The sequence below is a fragment of the Leptodactylus fuscus genome, chromosome 11, assembly GCF_031893055.1.
Source record: "Leptodactylus fuscus isolate aLepFus1 chromosome 11, aLepFus1.hap2, whole genome shotgun sequence".
Classification (NCBI taxonomy): Eukaryota; Metazoa; Chordata; class Amphibia; order Anura; family Leptodactylidae; genus Leptodactylus; species Leptodactylus fuscus.
This window is the reverse complement of record NC_134275.1, coordinates 64,498,458-64,517,714: the sequence shown is the minus strand read 5'-3', so window position 1 is coordinate 64,517,714 and position 19,257 is coordinate 64,498,458. Positions and strand designations below refer to the sequence as shown.

The window sequence follows — 19,257 nt, the reverse complement described above, 5'->3', positions numbered from 1 at the left end:
CCACGCCTGTTTGGAATGGTATTACGGTATAATAGATACGGCTTACACTAGAGCGCTGTAAGTCAACATGGGCCTGGCTTGGACTTTCAACTTACAAATTACCTGATAAGGGGGCAACTGGTGTATGAGTAATACTACAATATACATTCTAGTGAGTAAATACAAAGCAACTTTTTCCACCGTGGATCATGGCACAAATTGGCGGTAAATCAGCGGTGACTATACAGCAACATCACATGTGGATTTGCTGTAGATTTACAATGGATTTCACCCTATAGCCTATATAATAAAGAGCTGAAATCTGCAGAGCAAATCTGCTACTTTTATACAACATAATGGGAATGCTAAAGATTGTAAAATCAAATCCACACCACGCTGTCTTTCTATATTCGTTATCGGGTTTTTATTTTGTACGGACTTTTTGCCCTACTTGTAGATGCGGTTATCCACATCATCGCCACATATATTATATTGTAATTTGCTATGGATTTGCATTGGATGAATTGTTATACAGTAATATTTGAGAATGTTTAGAGCTAATAGATCCATCATTGTGCAAAGGAAATTTACAGGCAAAAGTGAAACACTGCCTAGTACATGGTCAAAAGGAGCAGAGCATAACTGAGTCAAGGAAACCACCCAGATTATGTCTATGTCATACACTGCTCCCCTAGACGCTGAGGTAGGTATTAAACCGTATCCATAAAATGACTATTCCAGGATGCATAGATGGCAACCACAGATACCTTCAGTGTCAATATGTCCACCAAAGTACCAGAGGACCCGTCAGTGGGCTCTGGCTCTTATACAATAATGGTTCAGCAGATGACACCCACATGTTCAAGGCACTATGGTCAATTTCCTAGGAGTTGTTGGAGCAGTTGTTGGAGAAGTTATTGGAGAATATTAATTGTAGTTGTAGAGAGTCAGGCTCACTTACAGGTCAATGCAAAGAAGCCAAGAGTCTTCATGTGTGGCTTTCAGAAGAGACAACGTGACTACTTTTCACCCTCTAAAACCTGAGAAATTTATATCAAAGAAACATAACATCGGATGCATGTCATAATTCATGTTATATAACCATCTGCATAACGGGATATGTTTGGGAAACACAGATTCTTCAAGCACATGGACTGTATATTCATATACACCCAAAATTCTGTATCTGTGGCAGGTATTATTTCATCTTCATGTTTAGTATGGCTGGACTGATAAAAACACTCTTCATCACTTGCCAGGCATATGAGGTAATCCTTCAGAGTCATCATATTCCTTTGGATTTCAGGCATGTAAACAACCAGCCCCTTCACAGGTGGAAGGCTCCCAGCAAGGATTCAGGCTAGGATTCCTACAAAAATGGTCAGGAATCCCTTTGTCAACATGAATCCCTTTCTCAGATACCTGGGGAAACAGCCAAGGTTCTAGTCTGTCCAACTCCCTGCCAAGCTGAATGGTCAGACTTAAAAAAAAAAAAAAAAAAAAAAAAAGGTCTATTTCTTTACGTTTTTCTCTTTTATTTTGTATACTTGTATTTGTGTCTTTTTATTACATCTTTTTTCTTTTAGCACTGTACCTTTTGTGTGTCTTAAAATTTAAAAGTTAATAAGATTGTCCTTGGCGCTAAAATGTCCCCACAATTCCGAAACAAAGTAAATACCATTTAGCTTTGTTACCTTTTTATATGCTAGAGATTCAATGTGTGGTGCCAGAGGGCGTAGGTGTGAGTGGTCTGGGTAAATCAATGTCTGGTCTACCATAAGAGGTGTGTGGTGAGTCCCCCTTTATAGGGCTTATCCAGTGTCACATGTGCTTGTGTTCTTGAGGGTTATTTCCGATCCCTGGCAGGCCCCAGAATTATTTAATCTGGTGGACCAAGGAACCTCAGTTCAACCTAGGATCCTATTAAAGGGGTTGCCCCAGTTAAGGCAATGGCCCATGTAGAGGGAAACAAATCACTTGTGTCTTCTTTGGTGTCAACATATCTTCCTTCATAATACAATCTTAATTAAAGGATGTTGTCTCATGAAGACAACACTTGTCTACATAGTATGTCCGAACAGGGCCATGAAATACTCTTTCACTGGTACTGCGCATAGCTTCCTCCTCAAAATGAATGGCTCCAATGAGATGACTATGTAAGGCTAAGGCCCCATGTTGCCGAAACTTTTTTTGTTGTAAATTTTGTTGCGGTTTTTTGAGCCAAAGCCAAGAATGGCTACAAAAGGAATGGGAAATATATAGAAAGTTCTTATACTTTTAACTTCTGCTCAATCTAGTCCTGGATTTGGCTAAAAAAAACACAACAAAATCTGCAACAAAAAAAGCTGCGTTTCCGCAACGTGGGGCCTTAGCATAAGGCTAAGGCCCACGGGTCGTAATCGCAGCGCTAAAGCGTATCCGCTCGCGGGCAAATCGCGGCCTTTACATCCCGTGGGGCCCCGGCCTAAAGGGGTTTTCCATGAGTTTTCTTTCTTTAATAAACAGCACCATACCAGACACTACTCATGGACCAACGTGGAGATGTTTGTGGAACAAAGCAGACATTTTCTACAACCTGTACAATCCCTATAAATGTTGGGACTTGGGCTAACTGCTCTAGAAGTTACCGGTGTCTCAATAAACTTCAAATAGGTCAAAGGGGATCTAGATCAGGACAACATGGGTCAATCCCATTGTAGGAACAAAATTGCTAGAGAACATTATATTACAGTGACTGAAATAGGAAGAATACAACATTCCTGTACGGTATCTCTGCTTTTGTAAGTTACACACCATAGATAGAGTGCCATAACTACAATTGTAACCCTATGGTCATGTACTCAGGATTTAGTAAGACCATGTATCTGCTGGATTTTAACCTGTGTTACCATTTCTTTTCAACAGTTGGACTCTGATGTGGTTGGCAGCCTCTTATCTCCTTCCTTCGAAATTACATGACCGCTTGGCCAGACAGGTTCATTGGAGGAACATTTCTATGATTTATAACCAGCTTTTCTATTGATAATGTAATGTCCTATCAATAGTAACATTACAAATTGTCGGCCGTGTCATATGAGGCAGACTCACTTTCTTTAGTTGTGGTTTCATTCCTTGTAGTTTATAATCATTCTGTAATAGGTAATGGGAGTGTTGGCCACCATAAATGATATCGTTCTCTGTCTAGACATAGATTCAAAGGGAGTCTGTCACCAGATCCCAGTATATCAATCCAGCCTGGCTGATAGGTTAGTGTAAAGTCCCAGGAGGACTAGTTAGAATGAGTATATCCCATCTCTTTTTCCAGCTCACACCTAGAAGTCTATGGAGACGGGATGGGAGGTTGTTAATTGATTTATTGCCTCATTCTGTGGAGTGGTGGAAAGATACAGCAGTGTCAGAAGAGCGCCCTCACTCACAAAAGCAGTGTAGCAGCTGCAGTTATTTGTCTTTTCCACAGCCTCATCCCCTCCCCTTTCAATAGACTTCTATGTAAAAAGTAACTCCTCCTAACAAGTGGAATTTTTTTTATTTTTTTTAATAAAGATATATTACAAAGTTTCTTATATTCACCTATATTGTTTTATAACAGGAAGTACACTTTAAGTATCCACAGCTTCAGATTCACAACTAAAGGATCATCTGACGCTAGGTTCACACCTGTGTTCGGGTCTCCGTTCTGTGGTTTCCGTCTTCTGCATGCAAGAAGACGGAAACCACAGACTGGGTCCGGCCGTGAGCGGTGGTGAGCGTTTTATGTTCTCCGCCGCGAAACCGTTTTTTTTAAAACCGGACACAGAGTACTGCATGTCCAACTCTGTGTCCGGATTTAAAAAAACGGTTTCGCGGTGGAGAGCATAAAACACTCACCGCCGCTCACGGCCGGACAGCTTTCAAACCCATTCAAATGAAAGAATCCTGCAGGTTTCCGTCTCCTGCCTCTGTTTTGTGCAGGAAATGGAAACCTGCAGAACGGAGACCGGCGCAGATGTGAACGAGCCCTGACCTGTTTGATCCTTTTTGGGGACCATTAGTCAAGCATTATTGACATAAGATTATGTCCATGAACATAATGTAATTTTTTTTACAATTTTCTTTTTTTCTAGGGGTTTCCAAGAGTGCCAGACCTGCACATTGCCAAATAGGGTGTTGCATTTGTAAATATGATCCATTGATCAACATGTAAAGCTATCTGACAAAGCAAACATAGTCTAAAGCTTACCTGAAGTAATGTGAGATTGATAACTGTGTACTATGTGAAAGGTAAACACTATAGCTAAATGGAATCAGTCATCAGCTGCATGCTAGTCTATCTGAGAGCAGACACACGGATTTCAGTGGGGTATCACATATTTGGAAATATAAAGTAGTCTTCATAAAATCCTACTTTGTTAGGTGTAACACAAGTGCTATGCGACTCGAGTCATTCCAATGGTGTTTGTGTGCAGTGGAATACTCCGTATTTACAGCAGGCTTCCCTTGGCCACTTACTACTGAGTGACAACTTTCTCCTCGTGTACAGTAATAGGGAGAAAATTGTCAATCAGCAGCAGTATATGTAATAAGTGGAGTTTTTACGGTGAGCTAGCCACTTTCCTGAAAGGGAGTATGGCAGGGGTGGGACCATTGGTCTCATCAGATTTATTATCATGTACGCCAGTTTTTTGGCATAAATGTCTGCGCAAGCCACTTGTCTTGCTTATCCTATCACATCTGTGCCTGGGTATCTGTTGTTCTGGTCTGTCGGTGGACCAGTACAACGCAACGGGGACATGGACCACTAAAACAGCGGACACCAATGGTGCCTGATGAACGTCATTGACTATAATGGAGTTTGTCGGGTATCGGTTGTTTTAAATTGAAACCGCTGGATGAAAAAGTCTGACTTGCATCACTTTTTCTTCCGGCTATTTTTGGTGGTCGCTATGATGGCGTCTCTAGCCTAAAGCTGCCCCCAATAACTCCAACCTTATAGGGTACTCAACATGTATCGCACCTAATAAATATAAATTGTGATTTTATGAAAACTATGGCATATTGCCAAATCATTTACTGAGCCAAAACAGTAGTTAAGAAACACCCACGTTAAGGTATTGTTTGTAATGGGTGTCAGTGACAGACACTTCTTATTTTAGCACACTGCCCTATCTTGACATGGTTTCAGTGCCAGAAACAACACTGAAACTACAACCAGAGGGCACAAACAGATTAGCTTGTGCTTCTGCCAAGGTCTCCAACTTTTGCAATGTGTATTTTTTGCCAAGTGATACCCTGCTTTTGCTGCCTAAGGCTAAGGCCCCACGGGCCGTATCCACAGCACTAAAGCGCTGCGGGAGGAACCGCTGCGTGAACGCATTGCGTTTCTTTTCGCAGCGCTTTTAAGAGAAAGTTCACAGAGTTTTCCTCTGCGGATTTTCTCTTAACATTATATCTACGGGAAAGCTGCCAGCATTTCCGTAGATATAATTGACATGCTGCGATTTGCAAAGCCGTAATGGCTTTGCAAATCGCAGCATGTCCGCGCTGCGATCTTTTCTGCAAAGTGGGGATGGGATTCACATGAAACCCATCCACTTTGCCTGCACTGTACAATGCCACGATTTTTCCCGCAGCGGCGTTTCCGGTTCGTGGGGCCCCAGCCTAAAGGGTCTTTCTTTTAGACAGTTACGGGTTTATTATGCCTTTCAACACGCCGAATACTATAGAGATTTGTGGTCTGGGCCTGCGCTAGTACCTGGTGTGGGTGTCACAGACCGAGATACTATCTATACAATGTAGTGACTATAGACAAGTACACAGCACGGTCGTGTATACAGTAGCCATGGCTGTGGCCGCTATCACTATTGTGGAGACATTACATCACATCACCTAAAAGTCCCGCACACGCACTTAAGGTCTCTGATATTATTGTGGTGTTGACAAGGTTCAGCCTAAATCAACACTACCAAAGTTTCTGGCACGAAGCTGCAGTTCAACAAGCAGAAACATGGCATTCGGCGATCCTCTATATATTCTGTGCACAGATTCCATTAGCTATACGAATCTTATGTGAATGATGGTTGTCGTCATCAATTTAAAGGGGTTTTCCACCAAAAATTGTTGACAGTGAGTCGCTATGAGAAAACAAATACCGTAAATACTCGAGTATAAGCCAAGTTTTTCAGCACAGTTTTTGTGCTGAAAACGCCCCCCTCGGCTTATACTCGAGTCAAACAAAACATTTTTTTTTGGGGGGGGAGTGGTGGGGGTCTATGACCAGCCGCAATAGTAATGTATAGAATCTTCCATAAAATAGTGAAAAAAGAGACGCTTTAAAAAAATATAATAAAAAAATAAAATAAATGAAAGTTGTAAATCCCTCCTTTCCCTAGAATACATATAAAAGTAGAAAATGACTGTGAAACACATACACATTAGGTATCCCTGTGTCTGACAGTGCCCGGTCTACTGAATATAGGGGATCTGCAGTGCTCCTGGTCCGTCGGGAAGGGGTTAATAGGAGCACTGCAGATCCCCTATAGTCAGCCAGGCTGAATGCCAAGTGGGGGAAGAAAAAACAGTCCTCAAGCTCAGGGAAGGGGCAGACAGACAACCAAAACACCCCTCCCCTTCCCCAGCACCCAGCAACTACTGCACCCAAAAACTCCGACCATTTTAATTTTTGAAATTTTCCAGTAGCTGCTGCATTTCCCCCCCTCGGCTTATACTCGAGTCAATAAGTTTTCCCAGTTTTTTGTGGTAAAATTAGGGGCCTCAGCTTATACTCGAGTATATACGGTAACTAAAAACCTTTACACCCCTCACAGATCTCCTGCCATGCCCATTGTGATGCAGCCTAGAAACCAACCACTTTCTACTTCCTGTTACCATTTTGACATAGTCAAGAGATGCCTGGAAATTCCCGCTTGCCACCATTTTCCCTAACGCATGCGTCATCCCAATACCTATAGAAAGGACACCCCGACCCCGCACAGATCAGCTTCTCCAGGAACCACTGCAGTGGATGGGTAGTCGTAGTGTTCTTCATGCTTTGCTTTTTTTTTTTTTATACAATAGTGTATTGAGATAAATAAAATTTAACTCACTTTGCTATAAAATGGCAAATTTGTTTCTGCAGCATTTCCGCAACATTTTGCCTTGGCCTTACAGTCTGTTCCCACAAAATTAAAATGCTGCAGATTTTCTATAACAGCAAATCTGCAGCGTTTCTGCTGGAAATGCTGACGTAAATTTCAGAAATATTGTTAATTTGTCACAGATTTCAGTGAGATCTGAGGTGTAAACCCGGCAGTATATAGTTAACACGCTGCGGAATTAAAATCCGTATTCTGTACATTTTGTGCATAGATTATTTACAGAACATGTGAAAATTTCTTATAATTTCATCTACTTTGCTGTTACTATAAAATTCTGCAGTGGTTCTTTCCCATGGATTGTTGGAGACGGGAGCACAGATTGGCGCGCATATATTTAGCACATCACGCAATGTGTACACAATACCCACATCACAAGGGAGGTTTAATAGAACTTATCAGTTATCTTGTACCTACATCTAAATACTAATATTGTCCAAACCTACGCTGGGTTTAGTCAACACTTACACCTGCATAAACGTTAAATTATTTTCTAATGTGTCATTATGATGTGGTGGGCCCATCCGGGACACTGAATCGGCGCTTAAAGTCAAAATGTTCTGATGTGTTAGAAAACCAGTTTAGGCCAAGACTCCACGTTCGGAAAAACAGTGAAAAAAATTCTGCATTTAATATCATCCATACATTCCAGGGAAGAAAAGGTGCATTTCATTAAAAGTCACTGTGGCTTCGGGGTTAAGTTTCAATTAACTATAAGGGTATGTTGACATGGTGGAATCTCCCGCTGTTTTATGGGTTGGGTTGCTTTCCACAATAGATAGATAAAATTTTGGTCTATTCCTCCCAACAGCACTGAATCAAGGTTTGTAGTCCTTACTAGAGATGAGCAAGTAGTATTTGATCAAATACCTCCATCTCCAGAATACGCCCTTTCCTTACCAGAGATACACTAAAGACACTTATTGTCTCTCTGATTCATTCTCGCCTTGACTACTGTAACTCCTTACTAATCGGTCTTCCCCTCACTAAACTCTCCCCTCTACAATCTATTCTGAATGCAGCGGCCAGGCTCATCTATCAGGCTAGACGCTACAGCGATGCCTCTGGTCTGTGCCAGTCGTTACATTGGCTGCCTATTCATTATAGAATACAATATAAAGTTATCCCCCTCATCCACAAGGCTCTCCATAATGCCGCACCTCCCTACATTTCCTCCCTCATCTCTGTCTACCGCCCAACCCGTGTTCTCCACTCACTCAATGACCTAACACTTACATCCTCTATTATCAGAACCTCCCACGCTCGTATACAAGACTTCTCCCGAGCTGCACCACTTCTCTGGAATGCTCTACCCTGGACAATCAGATTAACTCCCAATTTCTACAGTTTCAAACACAAAAAAAAAGATGAATCTTTTCAGACAGGCCTATCACAATTTCTAATGTAAACCCTTCTGTACTATAATTAGAATCCCCAAAATTTAACCCTCCTCTGTCCCCGCTCCCACATGATATGAGGCCATTTCAGAATAACTTTATATGTCCAAGCTCCATCCACACGTTAAAGGACATGACTAGTGATGGCTCAAAGTTTTATGTTTGTGTAATGACAGTCACCTCTATTACAAAAGTGTCTGACCTCTGTATAAGCAATGCCGCCCCTGCTACCTCTTGTGTCACCCCCTCTACCTCATAGATTGTAAGCTCTTGCGAGCAGGGCCCTCAGTCCCATTGTGTGAAATGACTTTCTTTATAATGTATCTTTCTGTCTGTATTTGTACCCTACAAATTGTACAGCGCTGCGGAATATGTTGGCGCTATATAAATAAAATTTATTATATTATTATTATACCTCTCCGCCATAGGTTTCCGTGTAAGCGACCGAACACCAAGGGGTTGATCGCATTGAATATTGCACTCTACGCATTCTTCTAGCTCGTCGCACAAGAAGAACTGAAAACTGGTCCATCGACTGAGAGACGTGGGGTCCATCAGAGATTATTTATAAAAAAAAAAAATTATATATATATATATATTTTAACAGACTTTGCTAGACTAAAAAAAATAAAAATTAAAAAAAAGGCAGGAGTTTTTCTGCTGGAGACTTAAACGCAGATGTGAATATAGCTTTAGCCTACCAGAAGCTTCTAAGCAATATAAAAGGCACGGTCACCATGGTGCTTGTAAACTTCTGATTCACTGACATTTCGGCACAGTGAAAATTAGATAATTGAATTGTAATTCATAACTTTGTAAAAATTTGGTGTGTCATGTACAAAGTAGAGATCTGAAACACTTTGCTACCATCCTACGTTGCTGACAAGGCGATAAATAGGAGTTTGAAAGACTTCTTCTGTACGTGCAGACAAACACAAAGATTGGGAGACCGGCCCAGATCACATGCATGATGAACAGCACATGATCTCCGCCTTCACCAGATCATGTGAAAGTGATCACCAGATCAGAGCGTAAACTGAAAAGGGTTTACTAAGTTACTAAACAGCTTACAGGTAGGGATGCACTTGATATCCAGAAAACCAAAAAGAAGAAAATTTCAGCTCACCGTATTGACACGTATGTAAAGGAACCTCAAGGGAGCCCGGCTTGCAGGTGACTTCAGAACCCGCCGTCCACAAGATATATCCAATATGTAAAAATTTGCCAGCTACATCCAAGAGGTAATCCAAAAAATTCCACGATAGTAATAAAATGTAACTTTTATTGTGTCTTCATCTTAAAAAGGTTACAAAGTAACCATAAAGGGGTACATCATTAACACAAGGGATACACTTGGTCAGGCTTTATCATGCAACTTTTTGAAGACAAAACCAGGTGTTTTGGAATCTTTTTCATAGAACAGAGCTCGAACCACTTTAGAGATTTACTATGAAATATTGCAAGGTCTGTTATATCGGCCACATGTCTTGATGATCCCTGTATGGTCAGAGAATAAGGCTGATTTATGATGAGACACACACTCAGCGAGGCAATGCACCTAAATGAAATATACGCCATCTCAAAGCTGGCACAGACTTCAGGCAACAGAAATAATTAAAAAAAAATAAAATTAAAAAGTGACAGGAGAGGCTTAAGAACAGAACTTTCTAAAATTTTTATCACATGCCTATTTTTTTTGTAACTTATTCACACTACTTTTCTACCATAGGGACTTTAGCTGTACAGATTATTACACAGATTTTTAATGACACTTAATTTTACGGTTCATAGATCCTGTTCGATAGGCCGGGTTCCGATACCAGGGACCTCAACTGCCTCTTTAAGGGGTTGTTCCATCACAAGGATCCTATCTATACTGCTAGTTTATGTGGATTTAAGACTTTTCCTAAATGCATTGCTTTATCAAAACTGCTTTGTTTGGCCGCTATCTTAATTTATTCACTTCATTGTTTACACTCCGTTTCTATGGCCCTTAGGATTATCTGCTCATTTGTCAAGTGATGTAGCTGCCTGCTCTCAGGGGGGAGGGAGGGGCTGGGGCAGCTCTGAGCCGTTTGTGTCTGATAAATAGCGGAGCTTTTCAGATAGGGGAGGTGAGAGCTCTGGGATTTTTGAGCTCTTATCAGTCGGTTTAATTGAATTTGGCTAAGGGCTTAGATAGGTAGTCTGTTACCTCTGTATGTAATGCAAACTGACTCAAATCCAGCTCTGCTACATCAGCTTCACACTGTGGTAATTCATTTACACCCAATCCCGTGCAAGCGAAACCCCGCCCACCTATGTGCTGAGAAAAGCAGGAAGTGAACAGAGCACAACAGCCTGCAGGTTAGTGAACAAGCGTCATGGGAATACCCCTTTAACTACAAGATATCACAGAAATCCTCTAGTGCTGACTTGCAATACGCGGCGTATATTGCCATCTGGCTTCCACTTAAAATATTCCATGACAACATTGAATGAAAAATCAGCTTGGTTTATTTAACTGCCTTGGGATTTACACAAACTGTGCCAAGAAAGCAGCTCTGCTTTGTACCTCAGGGCGACGATAAAACAAACATTGCTGGTGCGTATAAAACAAGATGTAAGGCATTAAATGATACCGTAAGAAGAGCGATCAGTAAAAGATGGCGGAGAGCAGGAACGTGCAGATGAGAAATCCTCATAAAGGGGTATTCTCATTTTAAGAAGCTGTCTTGTACCCATAGGACAGTCTCACAGATCTGCAAGTTATTCCCTATCCTATAGATAGAGGAGAACAACTTAAGATGGGAATACTCCTGTCACTTGCAATGAAGAAAATAAATTATTCAAACACGTACTATACACTTGGTCATAAGAGACAACATGACAGTCTGAACAATGTCAGAGGCATCACGAAGAAGTAGACTTATATACAGTGAAGTCCGTAAATGTCCACACTTTGTGATTAGATCTTGAGTCATTGGTTTCCAGGGGCTACTGCATACTGAGAATTGGAAAGATTCACGGCTCTGGTGACAGTAGGCGGCAGTAGCCCCATGGTATCTTGAATTCCATGCTGTAAGACTTCCTATGTAGCAGAAGGTCTATGAAGACTAAGAGGTTCTACTAACTCACTTATCTCCCTTGTTATAGTCAACCCGGACTCCTTTTCTTGCCACGCAGATTAATTCATCATCATTATTCATGGGTTTCTGGAGCTACAGCACCCACTTACTGAAAACCAAAAGAAAATTTCAGGCATCTGCAAAATGCCTAGGGAAAAAAAAAAGTCATAATCTACAAGATTCACAATGTTATTACACTAATGGAACATGGTGGTGTTGAAGCTTGGGGATGAGGAGGCACCGAGAAGTTAACTTGAGATGTCACATTTCATCATCTAGACCGTAATCTTCTTCTGGGAAGTCACCAACCACCACAAACTGTGGTTTGACAAATGCACCATACTTTGGAGAACACGAGAAGTAACGCTTTCCCTCAACACTGTGAAAAAGAGTCAAGGGGGAAAAAGTCAAAACAAGAACAAATACAGCGCAGGATGTACTAAATTAAAAAAATTAGAGGTGACATCACTGAATATAAGAGACCATTTGACACCATACATTCCTACACATCTGCTCCCTGGGGGCTCACGACGGCCATAGTGAACTCTACAAAATTTAAAAAGGGTTTTCTGGTGCCTAATGTGCTTTTCATACTAAAGACTTACACAGGATAAGTTATCAGTATCTGATCTGGTGGAGTCAGATCCCCAAACCCCGAATAGACCAGGTGTTCCAGAAGCTGCTGCAATGTGTGAGAAGTTCCTATTAAAGCAACAGTAGTAGAGTTGCAGCCCCACACACTGCATGGCAGGGGTTCAGGGAACTGCAGCTCCACACCACTTACTTTAGTAGGAGCAGACTGCGCACACTCCTAATCCCCTGCAGTGTCTGGAAACTACTGGAACAGCTCATCTGTGCAGGGTGTGAAGGCAAGTGGGTGATCCAGCCATCTCCAGCAATCCCCATTCAAATGAATGGAGCGGTACATGCAGGAGTTAATAGTTTTCAAGATCCAAGTTACTCCTAAACCTATGGATCAAGGGGCAACGTGGTGGCTCAATGGTTAGCACTATAGCCTTGCAGTGCTGGAGTCCTGGGTTCGAATCCTGCCAGGAACAACATCTGGAAGGAGTGTGTCCCCCCCCCCCCCCGTGTTTGTGTGGATTTCCTACCATTCTACAAAGATATCCTGATAAGAGATGAGGGGAGAAAAAAAAAAAAAAAGTACATTGTGATCCCTATATGGGGATCACAATCTACATTAAAAAACAAAAAACAAAACAAAAAAAAAAACCCTGTGGATCGGAGGTAACTTGGTGTGGCTTTACAAACCTTTTAAGATCTAGGGACCATCACCTTGGCTTCTAAGGGCTCGTTCACATGGGGCAAGAGTGGGCGGATTTTGATGCCGAATCCACCCCCTCACAATAGATGTCTATGTAGACCGCTAGCGTTTTTTGCGCTACCGGTGTATTCCCGCTCACGCAAAAAAGAAGCGAGCTTCCCCTTCTGTAGGCGGATACCACAGCTGATTCAGCCCCGGCGTCCACCTCGTGACAGCACCCTCCGGACTAGGCCCATTCATTTGGACACTACTACGGAGCGGGAAGCCGCGACAGGTGAATTTTGGTCCCATTCTGACGCAGTTTCCCGCCCAAAATCAGGACCAAAATACGCGGTCACTAGCCTGCGTGTGAACTAGCCCTAACTGTTATGAGTGCAGGAACTAATGGAACAATAGAATGTGCAAGCAAAAGAAAGTGATAAAAAAAAAAAAAGTGATGACAGGTGCCCTTTATATCTCTGCTTATCCTGAGGTTAGTTGTGAAGAGGTTTTACTTAGGGATTGACAACATGCTCTTTAGAAACAGAGAGGTATCTGTCAGTCACTGATATAAATGAATCAATAACAGGTTATATTGACTGTCACAAAACTACACAAAATCTGCTCAGCTCCTCCTGCTTGATATTAGGCTGCCTACATATCAGACTGAATGTTTAATGTGACAGGTTCACTTTAATGTTTTTTTTTCCATAACAAGTCTCATAGAAAATCATCAGGTTCAGCCAATGCTCATCTAATGTGTTTGAGGTCCCTCAATCTGCAATAAAACAATACAATGTAATACATGACCACATACTATACTGCTATAGCTGTGATACCCAATATATAGTACCCATTAGTGACCAGTGACCCCTCTCCCCATGTCTGAGGCAAAAGGCATACTCACGTTCCATCATGTTTTCCTAGGGGTTCATCATACTGTACACCAACCCAGATTCCAGGTTTAAAGTCTGTTAAACCTAAAAAGATACAAACACAAACATTGGAAGGTGAAGATCTGCAAGTTTGCCCTTCATAATACATTGCATGTTATACGGGCAACCGACACTTTGCAAGAGTCATTCAGGATTAGAAAACAGTTGCTTTCTTCTCTGGAAAAGATATCACACCCGTTGGTCACATTACCATGCTGCAGCTCAGTCCTGGTTTTTTTTTTGTTTTTTTTTTAAAACCTGGATAAACAGTAATAACAAAAATAATAACAACCCCTTAAGGCTGTACTCAGGTATTTTTTTTCCATCTGAGAAAGGATTTGACCAAGCAACAATTACGTGACCTTATACATCAAAGTATAAACTGCTATCTACAACTCTGAAAACCAATGACACAGAGATTAGTCAATTCTGAGACTCACCTACATACATAACGGTGCCCCGTTTAGTGGGCTGTCCAGTCACTCGCACCTCACATCGAGACCCCGGGGTAATCATATCTGCTGCCAGTCTCTCCTCCTCCAGCTTGCGCTGCTGCTCTGCAGCTTTCTGAGCCGCTTCTTCTTCATTGAATTTTCCCATCTTATTTTTCTTCAAGAAGGAACGTACAGAGTCTGCAGAAGGAGCATAAAACAATAAGCAGAAATGTCTAGAGGGTTAATAAAAAATCTCTGCAGCCAGCCCTATGAGATTATTCACTTAGATTAGATATTGTTATGAGCGTCGGCCAAATCCCAAACTCTTACTCCTTCATAAAATGAAGCAGTAGGGGGGAGTTCACATGTAGGAATGTGGTGCTAAATAGGAACCAGAATTTGGAGAAGAGTGCCCCTGTAGTTTTCCCCATCTTGTCTTTATTGGACAGGGTCAAATTCCGCGCCAACGGAAAAGGTGTTAGTGATTTTATTCCAACTCTACCGCCCTGTTGCAAACCTCACTATTCTTATGATCAATGGGACCAAGACATTTGTTATTGTGGACATCCCCTTTAAGTCCAGCCCTTCACATTACATGACTCTGTATAATACACACTCTAAACAGACATACCTGATCTTTTTTCATAGGCATCCTGTGAGATCTCATACTTTTCCACTCTAGACAAGTCCTCGTACTCTCCAGCCCTGGCTCCGCTCTTATCTATTACCTGAAAAGAGACGTCTACTGGGTCATTCCGTGTCAAGTGAACCAATGATTTTTCCCTCTATATTTTTAATTCTTTTGAGATTTTGTCATTTGGTAATAGTGTGTCAGAGAATGCAAAATGTGAAAAAAAAAATTCTAGAAATTTTTTTGGATTTTTAATTGATTTTCAAAGTTCAGAAAAAGTGCGAATTTCGGTGTTTCCTGCCTTTACATTTCTCCTCATAACTTAGGCTAGAAAAAAGATAGAGAAACAAAATAAACGCCATTCTACTCAGAACTATACAGGCTTTCACCAAATATGTCACAAGAGTATCTTTGTTAATATTTTACCCATGCGAACGCAAAATTTTAAAACGCATTTCCGAAAAAAACGTTTTATTTAAAAATTTCAAAAAAATGCACATGGGCCTGCTATGCCCTTAGCCACATCTGTACCAAAATTCAAGTTGGGATCGCGATGGGATAATATTTTAAAATATAACTTTTACAGTGTCATTCCGAAAATCTTGAATTCAGATCTGTTCAGCCTGTGGACAGTGAAGTCCATGAAGTGGTAGAAGGCGGCACAAGATTGGCAATGGATGACATAACTAGTTCTGTGACCTGTGAATATGATCGGCGCTGGTGGCTGGCTACTGTACTCTCCAAAGATTGTGAAAATGAAGACAATAAAATTGACTTTTTTGCATCCTTCTGGTCCAGCACCATCCTTTGTGTATCCAAGAAAACCAGACATTTTACAAGTCAACAAAAATCAGATATTAACTCAGGTGGAGCCTAACACCATGACAGGCCGGACATACTCTGTGACACAAAAGGAAATGGCCATTGCTAGTAAGCGCTTATGGACAAGATTACATTTCACTCACTAGAAAGGACAAATTGATGATAAAAGGCCGGTAGTTTAAAAATGTCCTATTAATTGTTTGATTGGTTCATATTTTATAGAATGAGGATTTATCTACTGGACTATTTTTCTTAATTAATTACATGTTTAGTGATATAATAAAAAACAATTGTTACATGTAGAAATAGGTGTTATAAATATTGGTTCTTGTACTCTTGTTAACATATAATTAGGATGAGACTATTTAGAAAATCGCACTTGAGGATATGAGCAGCTCTTTTCTTTCGGTTTGTTCAATGCATTCAGGTTGAAAATGCTGGACAAGTTGTGTTATGATGATAAGATGTATTTATTCTGGCACTTATGGGATTTGTTTTTTGTTTCTCTTTATTGTTGCATATAAATGTTGAATTCAGCAAGTTGGAATTTGAAAAGAAAAAAGGAAGAAGCTCACACAAACATAAAATCAGATGATTCAAGGCTTAAATTTTTTTTTTTAAAAAAATTGATCCCAATTTGGTCCCAAGTTGAAAACCTGTACAAATATAACCAAGAACACAAGTAACACAAATGCATTTTTTCACAATTTTAGAACATACGATTTTTTCACAATTGCACATCAAAATTTTGAATTTGATTTCTCCAAAACAAAATATAAAGAAACATCGTCTTGTGACATATCAAATGAAAGCCGGTACCGCTCTGAGAAAAATGATGCCTCTCCCACCTATTTATCTTAATTCTAGCCCAAGATATGTTAAAAAATGTAAAGCCATACCAGGCCAAAATTCACACTTTTTCAAAACTTTAGAAGTCTATAAAAAATTAACTGATGAAGAAAAAAATTCAAAACTTTTTATTTGTAATTAACTTAAGTTGTACTTCATAAAAAATAAAAAAAATCTAAAGACGTCAGGTAAAAAAAATATTCCTATTTGGATCACTTGATATGGAATGACCCTACTTTGTTAAAATCAGAAAAATATTCTCCTACACCATCTTGCTTAGACAACTGTATACCACCGAAATTAAGAAATAAGGGTAACTAACATGTATCCTGCAACCGTCATCCACAGGGTAGGAGCCGAGCAGGGCATCATCCTGATCCAGGTTCTGAATAAATGTGTTATCAGCACTGAATAGCTGCAGGTCCATACATGATGCAGGCGATCCCACCACCAGCTCCAGCTTACACTGCAAGAGAAAAAAATCTAGAATTAAACACATAGACAGCAGACATTCAAGACAAGATTCCGTGATCCTTGTGTCAAAGATTATGGCATCTGTTATCTATCCAAGTGAAGCTTTCAATATTTAAGGTGGCTTCTACTATGGACATCCCATTGGATTCTGGACTAACTCCAACCACAGGTCACATGATCGAACCCCCGAGTTGCTCCGTCGCCTGTGTTCACTGCTAGTTACCTGTACTATGGTATTGGTCTTTACTATTATAATTCAGCCAGACCCCACAGTACAGGTAACAAGCATTAGACATGGGAAAGGAAAGTGAAGGCAAAGTGACGCAGGGGTCTTATGCTGCTTCCAATCACAAGATCCATTGTCGGAACCAGCCTGGAGACTTGTGGTTTCTCCACAACAAACCCCGGGGAAAGCAAGGACTGAAACTCTCCCTAGAAAACCCCTTTAATTACAAATATTAGCTCAGCCCCAAGATGGAAATTCTATGAATAAAATGGGTGAAACGTAAATGGTGCCAATGCAACCAACAGATCCCCTAGCTGAAAGGAACCCGTGTCAGATTCTTTACAGAATCATTACTCGGGTGAGACACGATGCCAAAAAGCAGACTTTACCATTGTGACCCGCCCCAGCATTTACTGTACAGAATAAATACTTCTAGATTTTAATTTTCATGAATTTTCAGACTTGGTCATTTCAATTTCTTTTGTTTTATATGGGAAAAGGAAGTTTAAAATTTATCTCACGGGGGTTTGAAAATGCAAAATCTCGCTAAGGCCTTATGGACACGTGTGTGAACAAGGCTGTATCCGTCTGTGCAAGTGCACCGAGGTCCCTTGGGCTGGTCTTACATGACCGTGATGCAAGTCCGCAATTGAGGGTTTTCAATTGCGGACACCTTATACTCGATGCGGCCTCTTACACCACCGGATATTTCATCCGTGGTGTGGCCGGGCCGCAACCGTGGTCCGCAATTTATAGAGAATGTCCGTAATGGCCATAAATTGCGGCACCGCATGGACTCGCCCATAGAACTCTATGGGCGAGTGCGCAGGACACGGACATCTGCAGAGTGTATGTTGCCAATCAGCAACATGCGGACCGTAGAATCATTACAGTCGTGTAAGACCAGCCTTAGTCAAATGGCAGTTGTTGAAACGGGTATCACATGGCCATTATAGTACCCATGGTTTTCTAAGGGTCTATTCACATGGCACTGTGTCTTTCATACAGGCCCCTGACAGTACAGTATTAGTACACAGTGACTTACACAACCCCTACACCCTACACAGGCACCACTCCCACTACTGTCACATGTGTCTCCCTCTAGGCCACCATTTTCTTTTTCCTCCAACCTTTAGCTCTGCCAGAGTAAGCCCTCTGTCCAGCCTCTTCTCTGCTGTGAATGTGTTGAGGCTGCTGCTGACCAAGACGGTCACGACCGGGGCCGACCTGACGATAACGGAGCTCATGGTTGAGACGACGTCTGAGGCTGCTCCAAATCCCCGGTATGGACAAGACAAAGGAGTCAGCCAATCAAAGAGCAGCCCGCAGCCCGAGCCGCCAATAACAAAGCTCGTTTTAGTTTTGCCACGGCCAATAGGAAACTCCAAATGGCGTCTCGCTTATAGCCAATCACCAGCTGGCTCCTGCCAACCATGGTTTCTTACAACCAATCATGTGTGAGATTTTTCTGCCTCGTCCCGGTTCCGCCTATTAGATGAACCAATCAGCTTAGGCGCTGCTTTTTCTAGGCGTGGGTCGCCTGATGGGCGTGCCAATGCCGCCCTGCCCGCAGCCAATCACAAGAGGGGGGCGGATGCTTTTCCCACTGCCAATTGTGTAATGGAACGCAATTTGTGAGACGCAAACATATTGTGGTCGGAGACGGGCGTGACTGTTACTACGTACTTGAGGAAGTTGGAGAGTTGTACATAGCAACCAATTAAAGGGGTGTCCTGCAAATATCAGGGCTCCCTCTAGAGGACCGAGCTGAACTCAGTCCAATGTTCACAGCCACAATTCACAACCTGCTTCCTTGGGGACGGCAGTGGTTTTCAGGGGTCCAAAAATTCAGAAATGAGCTAAAACTCTTTATACTATAACCCTGGAAAGTGCACAAGTTGGTTGGGAATTTTTTAAAAAAATTTTTTGGGAAGTGCTGTATTTTTCAGTGGGAGCATAAATTATTGATTGAAAAATATTTAAGCAATTTGTATGTTATTCTACAGCAA

General features: G+C 41.4%; 1 protein-coding gene across 1 annotated transcript; it reads right to left on the bottom strand.

Annotated features, from left to right (window-relative positions):
• Window positions 1–10,984: 10,984 nt before the first annotated feature.
• TBCB (tubulin folding cofactor B) lies at window positions 10,985–18,545 on the bottom strand. Its single transcript, XM_075260856.1, has 6 exons — window positions 18,379–18,545; window positions 16,871–17,014; window positions 14,878–14,974; window positions 14,253–14,444; window positions 13,785–13,857; window positions 10,985–11,992 (listed from the first exon to the last, which is right to left on the bottom strand). Exons 1-6 carry the CDS (start codon window positions 18,493–18,495, stop codon window positions 11,875–11,877), a joined length of 741 nt encoding a protein of 246 aa, XP_075116957.1. The 5' UTR covers window positions 18,496–18,545; the 3' UTR covers window positions 10,985–11,874.
• Window positions 18,546–19,257: the final 712 nt, after the last annotated feature.